The 16,610-nt window shown below is 32.9% G+C and overlaps 1 protein-coding gene and 1 pseudogene across 1 annotated transcript; both read right to left on the bottom strand.

The window, feature by feature from the left end:
• Nucleotides 1–1,056: 1,056 nt before the first annotated feature.
• On the bottom strand, nt 1,057–2,859 carry LOC129883739 (6,7,8-trihydroxycoumarin synthase-like; annotated as a pseudogene).
• A 1,664-nt stretch (nt 2,860–4,523) lies between these two features.
• Nucleotides 4,524–11,447, bottom strand: LOC129883323 (uncharacterized). The gene is made up of 5 exons (XM_055957972.1): nt 11,254–11,447; nt 10,396–10,602; nt 10,093–10,302; nt 5,547–7,469; nt 4,524–5,378 (listed from the first exon to the last, which is right to left on the bottom strand). The coding sequence occupies exons 1-5, from the start codon at nt 11,288–11,290 to the stop codon at nt 4,765–4,767; spliced, it is 2,991 nt and encodes a 996-aa protein (XP_055813947.1). The 5' UTR covers nt 11,291–11,447; the 3' UTR covers nt 4,524–4,764.
• Between the last annotated feature and the right edge of the window lie 5,163 nt (nt 11,448–16,610).

Below are 16,610 nucleotides of genomic sequence, written 5' to 3'. Positions count from 1 at the left end.
TTTTCTACAATTTCTTTCATTTATACTACAACTAACTAATGTTTGGTTTGAATTCGAACATAAAAATCTTGCTTGTATTGTTTTCAACCATTATTTTAATATTCTAAACTTCCCTTCTTTTTGTATGGTGATTATCATGAAAGTGGCACAGGAAAATTCACAGGCCACAATATTTAAAGATTGAAAAATGACCTTTGTCCACTTTGTCCAAATATCTGTCTCACCAATGAATTTCATAGCATTAGTTTGGGTCCAAAAATGTTTGGATTCATTCATTGTCAAGAAAAAGGAATTCTAAATTAAATTTTGCATCGAATAGGAGAGAAATGAAAAACTTTATAAGGAATAAATATAATACAAGTTCACCTGGGAAGCATACTTTTGGATAAAATGATGCCATAGCCAAGGCACAAATATGTAATAACGGCTAGCAGATTTCTAGGACTCTTGTTACTTGTAGGACTCTTTTTATTCAGTTTTTATATTAATTTTATACTTATCAACTTTCTTATTTTTAGGAGTGTAATTACGTAGGTTTCTCTAAGTTGTTGTTTTATTCTCAGCCTTGTATGTAAGGGCAAACATAGAATCAATACATATTAGTTGATCTGCGTCCAGTTCTTTTCTTTCTCTTTAATTAGGCAAAAGCAAACAATACGTATCGTGACATTAGACTATGACAAATATGATATTAGAATTGAATATCCCCTCTGTACTGTGTAACAGGACAAACTTCAGTCCCACCCCTGCTAAATTAGTGGTAATTTTAACCAGGAAATGAATGTGTTGGCAAATCCTAAAAATAGTAGTACATTTTCCTCTGTTCATACTTTTTGGTACCTAGCTTTCCAAAATTAATGCTAATTCTCAGCTAATTGACAATATTATGTGTGATCTAAAGAAGGAAGAACTTATGGACATATTTAGTAGCATGTTTATTACACCAAAATAGTGTTACCATTGCATTTAATTCCTAGTGGATTAATAACTTAGCTTCTAAATTTCCTCGACATCCTTTGGAACTAGAAGGGAGATTTTATTGAAACAACTATTCCATTACAAGTTTATAACGAAACAACACTGGAGTTTGATCTTGTTTAATTTCTAGTGATAATTTCTAGGAACAAGGCATAGAAGTTCTTTCTTATGCGTAGTAAGTCCAGGCAAAACATAAGTATCAATGTCTTCTCATTTCATTCCACGAGGCAACTCCCAATCAAAAGCATAAAGAAGATTGGAAAGTACAAGTTCCACAGTTGCCAAACTGAGTGCCATAGCTGGGCACCCTCTTTGCCTGCTCCAAATGGAATCAACTCAAAATTGTCCCTTAAAATCAATATCGCTATTCAAGAATCTTTCAGGTATAAACTCTTCTGGGTTTTTCCATATTTCAGGATCCCTTTCAATTGCCCAAGCGTTAATATGAACTATACTTTTTGGTTTAATCTCATATCCTTCTATTATGGAATTTTGCATAGTCTCTCTTGCTAGTAACAATGGAGCCGGTGGATACAATCTAAAAGTCTCTTTTATCACTGATTTAAAATATGGAAGATTTCGGATATTATCTACATTCACTATGGATTTTTTCCCAACCGATTCTCGAATTTCTACTTGAACTTTCTTCATGGCATTCGGATTCACTATCAAGACAGTCATTGCCCAAATTATTGTAGCTGCGCTAGTGCCTGTTCCACCAACTAGCATATTCTACAAGAGAATACGGGGGGATAAAAACTTAGCCACAAAATATATCTTCATGTATTCGAAAATTTTAAATTTCTCATTTTATCTTATTCAAGTATTTTTCTAATCAAGTAATCATTTATGACATGTGTAATGCCACAAATTTAAAAGGCACTTTTGAATATTTGACAAAAATCTTTCTTTATATTATTATCGCTACCACAAACATAACTAGGGAAAAAAACTTACCCACATGGCCAACTATTAACACCAAGCAAATATTTACCAGCACTGCTATATAAAATAGATACAACTGGAGTAGTTCGTTACCATGATTATAGCCTTTATGTTGTCCAAAGTAAGATCGATTGGAGTTGATTTCTCTTTCTTCAATTGGAGCAAAACATCAATAATATCTCCTTCCATGGATTTTGGCCTATTGGGATTGAGATGTTGCTCAATAAGTCTTTCATAAAACTCATCCAACTCCTTAAAATTCCTCTCAAGTCTATTCATTTTTCCAGAGAGTTTATCAATCCATCCTAAAAGAGGAAAATAATCAGAGACAAAAAACTCTGCCAACATTTCTTCAATGACTTTTAAAAGGTCATTAAAATTCCTCCTTTCGTGTGTTTCTTCATCATACCTAATACCAAAAGCAACTCTACAAATAATTATAGTCGTTAGTGAAATTAATATACTACTCAAATTGATAATTCGGGAAGTGACAGCTTGTTGAGATATTTTCTTGATCATTTTTGATACTTCATCTTCACGAATTGGAATAAAAAATTGTACTCTTTTTAGACTAAATAAATGACCAACACATCTTTTTCGAAGTTCTTTCCAATAGTCATTGTAAGGTGATGCGTCAATATCTTGACCATTGTAAGACAAATTTTGCTGGCCAAGAATAGAAGGTCTACTACAAAATGCTAAATCTTGTGTCTTCATTACTTCTTTTGCTAATTTTGCTGAAGAAACTACAATCATTTGAGTAGAACCAAGTTTCAATGAGAATATTTTTCCATATTTCGTGGAAAGTTTCCAAAAATAGATATGAGGGGTTAAACTATCAAATTGATGCAAATTTCCATTCTTTTTTACTTTTGGAAGAAGAAAACTGAGAATAATGATGATTAGAAGAAGAGCTATAAAGAGTGGAAAGAACATTATTATTTTTTTGGCACAGTCACTTGAAATGTCTTGTATTAAAATTTTCTATTGTTTCTTTCATTTATAATTAAAAAGTAAAGGTGTGTTTGGTACGAAGGAAAATGATTTTTTATGGAAAAGGCAATTTTAAAAAATATTTTCAGTAAAATCAGTAAAAAATATTATCTTAAAAATATTTGTATATAATATTTGACAAATATTATGGAAGGTGGGGGTAAAGGGAGTAGGGGTGTGGAGTGGTAGGAAAGGTGACTACTATGTGGGGTGAAAATGAGGTGAGTTGGAGGCTGGTAGAGGACACAATCATTAATGTGGAATTTTACTTATGAAATATGTTTTTTTTATTTTCACTAGAAAAAAAAATTCTCATTTTTTTAAAAAGAAAAACTTATTTTTTCTAGAGAAAAAATATTTTAAAAAATTTAACTAACCGAACATGAAAATATTAAAAAATATTTTTCATTTTCTCCATACTGAACACACCATAAAAGGAGCTGGGAGTTTGGATCAACGATTGTGATAAGCAGACCACCAGTTCATTTTTCAATCAATGTGAAACTTTTACCCACTCTAACAAAAAGAGCCCGCGTGAGGAAAGTATTCAATTAAATTTCCATCTAGCTCGGTTCGGAACGATAAAATATTAACTACACCGGGGTTCATGCTAAAATTATATATACCTAGCATGTGTTTGTATAAGTTAATTGTGGTTGGTTACCATAAGTTTTTATTTTATTAAATCAGTCAATCATGGCAAATGATATAGTTTGATATAAAGACACGATGCAAAAGGTTTTATCATTCTGATATAAGTGTTTAATCTAAAAAGGAAAAAAGAGAGAATAAGTTAAATTTTACGATGCATTCTTGATTTATGATTATTAAAAAATGCATCTTATTACTTAAGACGATGTGTGTTATGCACTAACGGGTAGTAATGAGATTGTATCTCCATATATAATAAAATACAACATTTATTACTAGTCTTTAGTAGCTACTTCTATTTTGTTTATGACATAATATCCTTCCCATTAAGAATCGATTAAATTCGTATTAACATTAAAGATAAAAGACTTTTTAATTAACAAAGGTGATTACATATCTTGAGTTAAAATTTAATACCTTTATTAAAAACGTAAAAGTACTTACGACTCATTCAATTCCAGATGATAATTTGATTCCAATTATCACATACCTAAATAAAATAGTAAATTAAATTCCTATAATCAAAACGACCTTACAAATATGTCACATGTTCTATTTAAACATGGATCTCCAATTTCAAATTTATCGATATATCTCCTAATGAAAATATAATCAAAAGAACATGAACCATATAAGACCGATCTCCCCCTCACAAGCCAGTTTATTTATTTTATGATCACATCTCATACTACGATTGAGAAAAGCCTCTCTGCCTTCCGAGGCAGGTGTAAGATCTATGTATACACTACATTTTCCAAACTTCATTTGTGTCGTGTATTGGTAAGATCTACGTATACACTACATTTTCCAAACTTTATTTGTGTGGGATTACACAATGTATGTTGTTGATAAAAAATGCATGTGAATAGACAAATGGAAACAAATTCCCAAAGAGAGAGTAAACACCCCAAGAATTATAGTCCAGGTACACGAAAGCTGGCTAGACGCCCTCGGAATACTATGGAACATCATATGAAGGAAAAGGTCAAATTCTACAAAAACGCAAAAGAAAGACAACATTTTTCTTTTAAAAAGAAAAATTAATGCCCAAAGCAGTTACCTATGCATCCAAATATACATGTAGAAACAAGAATACTCCCTCTGCAGTTGAAACATTGTCTAATTAAGGATTTCAAACGCACAGCCTAATAGAGAAGAATATAGATATATAGCCGAATTCACGCAACAAAGATAGAACTATGCATCTTGATGTACTGAAGAGCAGCAAACAAATGGTACCCAATATGGTTTCGTCTTCCTCTTTTCCTTCTTGATGTCAACTGGATACCTCGCGGGAGAATTCCATTCTTTCTCTGCCTCCTTACTGACAGCAGTTGGTGCATCTGAGCTCAAAATCGAGTTCACTGTTGGTGTCTTAGTACTGGCAGTTTCATCTTTCTTGTTAACTGAAGGCGGAACTTGTTTTAAGTTTGGAGATCTGGCTTCACCAAGTAGACTTTTCAAGGGAGTGTGTTGCTGCTTCCCTGTGCTCCAGTTTGTTACTTTTGCAATAATCTCCTCGTTCTTCTTTCTCCCTTGAGATTCATTCACCACATTGGTAATAGAAGGGAACCACCCTGCTTTCAGAGCTTCTGTTTTCGTCCGTTGAGCGTTCAGCTGTATTTCGATCTCTGAAGCAGTGGCTTTCTTGTTAGCACTACTTTCACCCGATTCAACCAATGTCATGTCAGGATGGCACTCCTCAGCTCCAGAAGTTGGTTTCTGCAAGTCATGCTCTGACTTCTCGAGTCCTCGAGTATCAGTTCTTTCGGCATCAGGAACAGCTGTCGACTCGGACTGGGTAGAAAGAACTGTTTCAACACAAACAGCAGAATGTATTAGAATGAGATTAAAAAAACAAAACTCATTTTGAACCTTCCTACAATGACAAAAGGCAACTAAAACAACTTTAATCCACAGCCATTATTGTTTTTCTACAATAATGGTATGGATTTTGGGTTGATTGACTTCCAATATACCTGATATAGAACCCCAGTTGGCATCCAAGCTATCCGTTCTACTACTCGATGTCAATGGTGTATCCACTGCAGAAACAGTGTCATGCTGTTTTATGAGCTTGTCATCACCCTCATTCTGTGAGGCTGATGAAATGACACCAGTGGCACTTTTAAGGACATCTCCTGCATGGGAGTTATCGACAACACGACTGTACAAATCAGTATCGACAACACGACTGTTCAAACCAGTGGGCTCTTTCACGTCACAATCACTGATTACTTTGGAATCCAATCCAGTTGCACTTGCAGAATCCAATGCTTTGGAATCCTTGTTAATTGAGCTGTCTTCAGAGGCTTCATGGCAAATTTCTTCCCGGCTTTCATGAACAGTTGTGTCTGTAACTATAGCATGGTCATTATGTCCTCCAACTGGGCAGATAGTTTTATCACCTTCAGAAACTCCTGGCAGCTTTTCCTTGGTCATTTCTTTCTCAGTTTCAGCCCCAGCTACAATTGGGCATTCGGTTCTGACCTTTTCATGTTCGTCATGGTCACTTCCTCCAAGAGTGACCGCAGTTTGAATAGCTTCAGACAAACAAGAAGTGGCTACAGGGGCTGTTTCATTTTTTGCAAGAAGCTCATTTTCTGGATGTCCACCCTTGTTATCCTCTGCCATGGTAAAACTTGTTTCTTCGGTTCTTTCAATTACAGGATCATCAACTTTTGTTGACTGCTTGGCTTCTTCCTGGTAAGATGAAAGAGAATTCTTTGATGAGTCTTCAGGTTCTTGAAGACTATTGGAGTTAGGAATACTCGACACTCCACACTGTAAGGTATTTGGATTGGATGCTAATCCACTTGAATCTGTTTTACCCTCTGCGGATACTGCCACCTTTTCTTCACTAACCTGATCCCTTGAAACATCCAAAGCTACTGAGGATATGCTTCCATCAGATCTGCCAGTGTCCACAAAAGATTGAGACACCTCTGATGCAGCAACAGCATCATCTTTTGCAGAGAAAATTTCTTCAGAAGAGCCTAGATCCAATGGAAAACTAGATTTGAATTTATTGTAGTCTTTAAAATCTTTAAGCAGTTCAGGGTTGTCTAATGCAGGTAAATCTTTAGCCAAAGACACCACATGCACATCTTCCCTCCGTTCCTCAGCTTTGGATGAGTCAGAAAGCTCCATTTGACGACCACCATCTATTTCATTAGGCGAAACAGCTTTTGATTCCAATATGGGTGCAGCATAAGGTGAAAGTTCAGTGGAGATTCTCTGTTTGTCCTGCTCCGCCTTATCAAGTTGCTCATGCTCCTTATATGCATCCACACCATCTAAAGATTTAACTTCAGCTTCGGAAAAGGCTAATTTCAAGTCCGCAGAATTGGGATTTTCTTTCTCGTTATGCTGTAGTTCCGCTTCATTGGGAACACTATCTGTGGCTTGCTCCTCTGCCTCAAGTAACTTAGACTCCACAACTGAAAATTTTCTATTTGCACCAAGTAAATCAGAAGACAAGCTTAAAGGGTCTGACCTTTTTCCCTCTGCCTCCTGTGGCTTTGACTCATAACTTTCATTATTTGACGTCTTTTCATCTGTATCAGATACCACTGATTGAGACACTTCAAAAGAAGCCTCAACAGCATCAACTAAACCTTCACCGGCATTGATAGCTTCTATCCCCTTCAAATCATTTGGCTGGCCAGAAGACACCTGCACTTGCTTGGCTTCAATAGATTCAGTTTCTTTTATCTCCTGCAGAGAAGCATCCACTGGGATCTCGGATTTAACAGGGCTGGCATCTGATTGTACGTTGACCGGTCTGTCAAGCTTTGAGCCCAAAGATTTATCTGCCACTGGCTGATTGGTTGCACTTTCAAGTGACTCTGGATCATTTATTTCGGCAGTGTGCCGGTTGTCAGTTACAGAAACTGAGATACCTACAACCAGAAAGTGCACCTCAAATTCGTAAAATCCACATTAATGTAATTAATGAACAAAACGCAGTCTTCTAATGTGAAGTCAGATTGCTAAACCTAAGTAGCAGAATGAAAATATTAAGGAACAAAAAAACAAAATGATTTAAACTAATATATGTAGGTAACGGTAGCATAACAACAACATAGCCAGTTAAATCACACAAAGTGTGATCATTACGGTAGCATAATGATCACATTGTGAAGAGAATATTAAGTCGCAGAAAATTATCTTATCAGCCAGCAGAACACAAGGACATTATTTTCTCCAACAAAAAAAAATAAAATTTAAAGGTGCTATTGACACTCAAAGAAGAAGCTCACCTATTTTCATAGATTATTGCATTATAGGATGAAATTCACAATGTTGAATTCATAGAATCATTTCTTTTTTGAGAACTAAGCTTGTTTATTACATTCATCGGAAAGGAAATTCAAGGATGTTGTGGAGTTCAAATGATACCAGATAGCCCCTATTAACTACCAGGCCTCACTGCCCACCCAAAAAAGGGAAATCGGAGTAAGAAGTTATGACCATTTTACTATAGACTATCACTGTAGCGATTTCAGGCCTGGCACCGTCCGCCACTATAGCGCCTGCAGGGTCTTGGACCCGTTTTTCCAGATTTTTCTTGAGGAAGGGCATTCCGGACTTTTCCCCACCCTTCCCAAACCTAACCTACTACGTTTTGAGACTAAAAATCCGCCTCCTAGGGGTATTTTCTTCTCATTCACCCTTAGAAACTTGGAGAGAAGAGATTAGAGAGAAGAAGAAGAATAGTTAGGTTTCAAGCCATTCCTTCAAGTCTTGATTTCCTTCAATTTCCAGGTATGTAAGGCTACTCATAACGTTGGATTGAGTTCCTCAAAGAAGAAGCTCACCTATTTCCATAGATTATTGCATTATAGGATGAAATTCACAATGTTGAATTCATAGAATCATTTCTTTTCTGAGAACTAAGCTTGTTTATTACATTCATCGGAAAGGAAATTCAAGGATGTTGTGGAGTTCAAATGATACCAAATAGCCCCTATTAACTACCAGGCCTCACTGCCCACCCAAAAAAGGGAAATGGGACACATTGGATGAAAGAAAAGAAAAGAACAGAATGATTCCGATTACTTCATTTTAGCATTCTTCCCATTCTTGATCATCATTTTCATTTTAGCACTCTTCCCATTCTTGATCATCATTTCCATTTTAGCACTCTTCCCATTCTTGATCATCGTTTCTTCCAATTTCAACCAAGTAGTCAAAAAGAAATTACTTATCAAGGAAAAATCATCTGGTAAAAACATTGGTTTTTATACTCCCTAAATTGCTTAACCCCCCTCCCCCCACCCCCAACCCCAACTTTATTACGGTCTTGGTAGTTTCCTGATCACATAATTATGGGTAATACAACTGTTCAAGGGGCAACTCTAGGACCACAGAAGCAGGCCCGCTATGAAAATCTAGAACAAATTTAAGCTGACAATTGTGGGAGACACCTAAATAGATCTGACACAAATGTCTTCAATGACACAGCTACTAAGTTCAGCAGTAATAGCAGATTCAGACTATATCATAAAGCAAGTTCAGTGGTTGTAATGGGAGAAGTATTTTAATGATTGTCCATAATCTAGCATTGTAAGTTAAGGGAATTCACTGGTTGTCATAGAGCTTCAAGATGGAAAAAATAAGGTTTTAAAAATCCAGTAGAAACTTTTCAAGCAATGGAAATAAGCAAAGATGTGCATAAAATAGTCAAGTTACTCATGGAAATGACGATCCAATACATCCCTTTCACTGTTTAATGCGTTTCTATAGTTGAGTTGATATAAGAATCCCTATAAGAAAACTTCATCCAGTCCATCTCATTTAGAATTAATAATAAGAATTCCTAGACTCAACCTCATTGGCTCACCAATTACCAAATCAATTTCCGACATGGGATAAAGAAAATTAGAAGCAGAGACAAGATTCTTTTTTGATAAAGATGCGGGAAAGGAAAATAAGAGAAGCAGAGACAAGATTCTAACATTGGGAAAGAATTAAAATGACATCATTATGAACTTTGAATAGTTGCATTATCTAGACTAGATTCTACTCTTTGAATACATCAAAGTATCTATACCTATCAATTAATTCTGAAAACTAAGTACCCTTCATAATATGATTAAAATGGCTTCTATGAAGAGATATATACTCCCCATGCCCTGTTTCTGAGGGAACTTTCCCTTACCATTAGAGGGTTTCTCGAGCATGAGGTGCCATACATGTTTTATCGTCTATGAAGAATATTTCCAAAGCCTCACAAGTTCCATGTACTACTTGTCGCAATCCCACCTGATTCCCAAAGTAAGATACTAAAAAAGAGAATAAAGGACAAGATAGCAATAATCAACTCCCCAAAACAAGAAATTGCTTTTTCACCTTTCTGTGAAAGGTAAGTGCACGACAACATAGAATACAACAGAAATTAGGAAAAGGCTGCAATCCCCAACAACCAATACATTTGCCAAGTTAATTACATACAGCACATTTGAGAAGCCATTTGATCTTCAACATAAATAAACATGAATCATCATGTTCCTTAATGCTTACCTCCAATTGAATCAGCCTTCATTAATTCATCATCAACTTTTTTCACATTTATATTCATACTTTTGACACCCTCCAGAGGCTCTTCCATGCCAGGGCTAATCCCACTATCAGAAAACTCTGTGACAGCATCAGAGAAAGTTTCGTCCTCTGATCGATATGATTTGTCACCACTACTACCGTCTTTAACACTTGTCTTTCTACCAATAGGACCTAAAACCAAAACCATGATCACATAAATAACCAAAATTTCACCAGAAAAGAGAAACTAAACTACATTCTTACAAAAGGCTCAAAATTTCTCACTGGGAGTTTGCTGATCTCCATCTGAGTGATGCTCGTCATCAGAAACTGCTGAATGGGTAGAATTACCTGCTTCAGATTCACTAAGCTTATATCCTTCAATTTTTCCACAGACCTTCTTGTGAGCCCTTCTGTGTCTAGCACTAGGATGCGGGTTTGGAAAAGGCCAACCACATTTATGACACAAATGTGGCCCATGATTCTCAGGCCCTGATTTAAGAAATCTCATTTCAGAACTCCAAACAACAACAACATACCCCATGTAATCCCACAAGTGGGTTTGACTAGGGTAAAGTGTACACAAACCTTACCCCTATCTCATAGAGATAAAGAGGTTGTTTCGGATATACAACTCCCGTTACCAACCCATGAAGACTCAAATATTCAGAGAGCAATAACAAGAACTAATGCTTATAATAATCCCAGAAGAAGATAAACTACACATTTCACACATTCATATACATGTCTGCTTATATATGTAAACATACTCTTAAGATTACACAAAACCCCCAATTCACAACTCCCAATACCCAAAAACAAAACACAAATTAAACAATCCATTAGAGAATGAACAATACATTTCACACATTCAACATACACTTCTTGAAAAATCCCCCCTTTTGCAACTCCCGGATACACATAAAAACTCATTTTTGACCACAAGTCAAGACCCCATTGACCAATACATGACTTGATACACCAAAATGCAAGCACGAAACTCCACAAAGCAACCCGAAGTTAACAGAAATGTTGGTTCTTTCAATAAAACCCCTGAATACCCAAATCAAGAAACAGAAACAACAAAAAAAGTAAAAAGAAACGAAATTTCATAAACCCTTTAGAGAAATAAGAGAAATAAACCTGATGGGGTTGTTATTTTGTGATCTTGGCTCTCCATAACCAAGCAAATAAGCAACAGAAAGAGTAAGGAAATGTGTACGGAAGAAAGCTTTGTTGCAAAAATGAGAAGAAATGTGAAAGAGGGACTTTGGTGTCAAAGTTGGAAAAGTATATTATAGAGGCCTAGTACAGTAGGGAAAAAGATAGAGACAGAGATGTGGGGTGAGTGGGGGTGGGTGGGTTTGTGGGGGTGGGGTAATGAAACAGAGATGATGATGATGATGATAAAAATGGTTATATTGCACCATGTGCGTATGTTATGGAGTAAAACAGTTTCTAATGACGTATATGCCCTTCATTGACTATAACTAGAATCCTATGCTTAGTGTGCTTTAAATGGTTGTACATTAATAACTTAAATACCCTTCATACCCATTACCAGTGTAGTTCCACCCGTGGATATGAGAAGGGAAGACATATGATGTACCATACCTTATTCGTATACCACGAAAAGGATATATATAAGTCAAGACAGGTCACTAGCTATAAAATAAATAAAGATAATTTGAATAAATATAAAAAGATATATTGATGTATACAATCTAACTCAAGTTAAAATATTGGTTATTAATTAGTCTTGTTGTATCCATAAAACTCTTATGTGAGTATAGGTCAAATTCTTAAAGTCTCTCGTCCTTCTATTCCTTTTCGATGTAATTATTATTAAAATTAAATACTTATGAAATATGGTCTTGTATTATTGATGACTTTTCTATACGTGTGAGTTTGATTTCCAATATTTGTTGATTTGTTTTTCTTTGTTTGGTTAAGGTGAAAGAGGGGAAATGAAAGTAAAAAAGATGAATTGTTTTTCTTAATTATTAAGTGATGAAATAGTCAAAGGGACCATAAAAGTAAAAAATAAAAGGGTTCACAAATTGTTTTGTTGTTTTGGGTAGGAAATAAAAGAGAAAAATGAAGAGCAAGGCATAGAGATTATTTCCTTTCCTTAATTAATAGTAAGGAATAAAAGGAAATTAAAAGTAAGTGTTATAAATAGACGGATTCTCATGTCAACATTGTTGAACTGATGGTTGTCCAAAATTCAGTGCTACTACTAAAGATTCAAGTCAAACATTTGAAAATGAAGAAGAAAATAAGTCTTGTGGTAAAAGTAATAAGTAATTCAGCCTTTTATGTTCGACATGCTATGATACAAATTAGTTGAGTTTAATTGCTGTAAAATAATAATTATATCGAGATTTAATTTATTTATTTTATAATTTATTTGATGATTTTACGATTGCTTAAAGAAGTATTAAATATTTCTAATCGTTAGACAATTCTTAAATAGCAAGCAGTCTAAGCACTAACCTTTGATGTAACTTCATAAGAAAGCAATTAAAAAGAAGATCAAAGAACGAAAGTAACAAAAAAAAAATGAAGACGTAAAATGTGAGTTTTAACTTGGTTTCAATTGATATTTATGTCCTTTAACTTTGAATGCACACATATAAACACTTACACAATCATAAATTTAAACTAGTAGACACATATATCTTACATGACAAATTACATAAGTTAAACTAGTCCTATATAGCAAATGGTTGACTTTTAGACAATAGTTGAAATCATTCTTTTTTAGAAATTTCAATTAAATCATAGACAATTACACCTTTGTAGCCAATCATACTCTCCAAATCCATATTTATATATCATTGTAATTTATATCTCGTATTAATATCATGATTACGACTTTATCTTAGATTTAAATAGAAATATTTTTTGTCCAAGATGCTTTCTCCATCTATTATAATCGTTTACATTTTTAATATTTGTACAATCTGATAAATTAATTTATATTTTTGCAAATTAATTATACATCGATTCACTTGACACTTTGATTGTGATATATAGTTGTGAAAGCGATGCACTTTAATTTCTTGTTGACATTTGGTTATGTATTTATGTTTAATAAAACTGAGGAAGCTATTCATTTAATACTATGTATATCAGAATATGAGATGTACATGTGCATGAACCAAATAGTTATTTCTTTTATTAATTACAGAAAAGTGATTTATTTTTTTTCTCAAGAATCTGATTCTAGAAAGAAGTTTAAAGTATTTAACGTAAAATTAACTGTTCGAAATAGTAAATGAGCATAACTTGAATTTATTATTTAAGCAAGCTTGACTTAATTGAAGTCTCGAATTCGAGTTTTGAAGATAAAGGTATTTGTGATATAGAATGTTTTACTTTTTAAAATGAGTGGAGGTTTCGAAATTAATTCAAATTAATCGAACTTCAAAACAATATTATATCTATGCTTTTATTATTTAAAAGCCCGTTTTAGCTTTTGGACGTGTTTGCCTAATGCTGACTTTAAGCCATAAAGTTTTTAAAGTCAGTCAGAAATGAAAAGTTAGGATTTCTAACTTTTTTTTCCAAAGTGCTTAAAGTCATTTTCTTTGACCATGGAAATTACTTTTATATCATTTATATTTTAACTAAATTCTCAAACTACCTCTTTTTATTCTTTTAACCCTAAAATTCACATCATAAGCACTTTTATCCAAACACTCAACTGCTTATATATAAAAATAACTTTCAGCACTTCAAAATTCTAAAAACACTTTATACATAAAAGTTACTTTTTTAAGTCTATCCAAACGGACTCTAAATAAGGTACATGCCACAGAAGCAAAAGGATTTACTTTCATTTTCCTCTTTATTATTGGTGTTCATTTATTTATTTTCTTGAGTCCCCATGTTGGGAAACATAAAATTAAACTAATGGACAAATAATAAGATTCGTCGTGTTCCTGTTTGGACAAATAATATGAATGCATTTTAATTTGCCTACAGAAGGTGCTGTCACATGTCTGTCATAATCACAATACAATTATTTGGTTAAGTATTTAAAGGTGGAAGCATTATGTACGACCTAACATAAGTCCACATCGATCATCTGTACATTTTTTATCGTGAGATTTATTGGGTTATCAAAGTAGATACTCCAATATGTATAGTTTGAGTTGGGACAAATATGATATCATAATCAAATATTTGTTTAACACAATTGGATGAACCTCGAGCAAACATAGATAACACATGTTATTGATTTGAATCATGACAAATATAGTTTTAGAACCGAACACTTTCTTTGTATAATGGTGAGATAAATTGAGTTCATAAAAATGGTGTATGTGTATATGTGACGTCCATGACAAAGGGGAGTGGATGTGATCGACAAGAGCCAATAAAAAAGATGCGTTCACAGATTTCTATGCTGACAAACTTTTGAAGAATGAATGTATATATACGATATCTTAGGTGAATTTTTCACTAAATTAAAGGAGAAAAGTGAAGAGTTTTATAATGTGTAACACAAATTTACATAATACGTATATATACTTATAAGCTCGAGAATAACGTATTGAATTTAAATCTGTAAAATCTATTGGATCAAAAAGAATAATACATAATATGAACTTGGATTGTGATATTAATCATTTTACAAAATGAATTTGTTATTTTCAGATTATTAATAAAAATAAGGGTCCAGAAGAAATTGCTATAAAAGTCACCGACGGTGTATTTTATATTGGACTACTATTTTGTCTTGAAGCCTCTGCTCAACTATTGTTGATAGAATCTAAGAGACATGTGAAAAATGAAAATAAATACTTGATTATTCAAATAACTTAACTTGATTAAAATAATATAATAGTTTATATTATCCACAATTTTTTATTTGAAAAAAGAATTTGACATCCAATTTTAAAAGGTGTCTTTGTGAATTTATATTGTTGATTAATCCTATGCATATGACTCCATCCATGTTTAAAGCATCTTTATTATTTTATAACTTAAATAGAGACAAATTAATAATATGCTTCCAACAAACTCATGCTTTTGTCGAAGTTTGATCCAGCATTCTCTATACTCTCTCCGTACCATATTAATTGTAATATTTTACTTTTTTTAAAAAAAAAAATTGACTAATTTTTAAAGTTAATAAATTAAATTTTATTATTAAAATTTAGATATTTAAAAATTATATTTATAAAAACTACAAGTCCCTAAGTAAGTCATTTGAACATTTTGTTTCGTTATGTGAAATCTTATAATATGAATACAAAAAAGAAAAGCAAAAAAAAAAAAGAGAGAATATCTTAAGAAATCTAAACTCATTCTAACTAAAATAAGGAACAAAAGCTTTATAAATTTCTAAATACTTCATATTTTAAGACTATAGATGTATATATGTATTTTAGAAAATGTACGCTAGATGCCGCTATGTATATAACTATTAACATCAAATTTCCTCTTTGTTCACTGTCATTTTTTTCCTTTTCATACCTATTTTTTATTTATTGTATTTAAGTCGAAGATCTTATAAAAATAATTTTTTTTTACTTTCACAGATAAGTAAAATTTATGTACGATCTATTTTTTCAAACTTCACTTGTAAAATTTCACGTGTTTGAAACTTGAAAAAATCAATTATCTACCTTACCAAATAAGAGGAAAATCAAAGTCATCAAAAATGATAATTCTTATCTCCAATTACTGTGATAAGAAAATAGGTAATGAATTTGGACCCACAAAAATCCAAGGCCCATAATTCTTAAAGCCCAGAATTGGGCCCACTAAAAGAGACCTTTGTCCTCTAGTTTCACGTGTTTTCCAATTCTCAAATCATTTTTTTTTTTGAAAAATCAATTTGAGATAAAAGCTTAATTTGGATAGCATTAGACAACCAAACAACCTAGTACTAACAAAATGTTTCCTAATTGCATACATTATAAAAAAATAAAACACATTTAATTAATCAACTATTTCGATGTCGATATTTAACCTGTTATTTTTTAAAAAAACTTTTGTCAGTATGAATTTCAATCATCTCTATGTGAAGTTTATGTACATGTAAAAATGATTGAACCTTCAGTTATATATGGCTAAACTTCAAACAATAATGACTAAAAAAAGCTTCAAGGAGAATTCAATCTCTGATCTCCCGTGTGGAATATCTATGCTACACAAATTCAACCACCATTTCCAATTAAGTAAGTAGAGCATTAGAGATTATTTATATATGTTATAAGAAAATTATATTTTAACAATGTATATAACTTAAATTTATATTAAAATATTAATTTTTAGTCTCATTTTATTATTGGTATTAGATATAAAGCTTCAAAAATAGGACTTAAAAATTCCAGTATAAAAGGAAAAGGAAAAGTAATAACAAATTTCAATCAACATCTACATCTAAATTACAGAAAATATATAAATAAAAATAAAATGGTGAAGAAAGAAAAAAAATGAAAAAGTAGAAAAGTAGAGATTAGAGAAAATTAAAATTTTGTGAT

Source organism: Solanum dulcamara, chromosome 3 (genome assembly GCF_947179165.1).
Source record: "Solanum dulcamara chromosome 3, daSolDulc1.2, whole genome shotgun sequence".
Taxonomy (NCBI): Eukaryota; Viridiplantae; Streptophyta; class Magnoliopsida; order Solanales; family Solanaceae; genus Solanum; species Solanum dulcamara.
Note: the sequence above shows the minus strand (reverse complement) of the source record. Positions and strands in the feature narration are given on the sequence as shown.

Coding starts and splice junctions, on each gene's coding strand:
- LOC129883323 (XM_055957972.1), bottom strand. CDS start 11,290: ATGGAGAGCCAAGATCACAAAATAACAACCCCATCAG. Junction 10,303..10,395: donor TGGAGATCAGCAAACTCCCA/GTGAGAAATTTT, acceptor TTTTGGTTTTAG/GTCCTATTGGTAGAAAGACA. Junction 5,379..5,546: donor CAACTGGGGTTCTATATCAG/GTATATTGGAAG, acceptor GTGTTGAAACAG/TTCTTTCTACCCAGTCCGAG.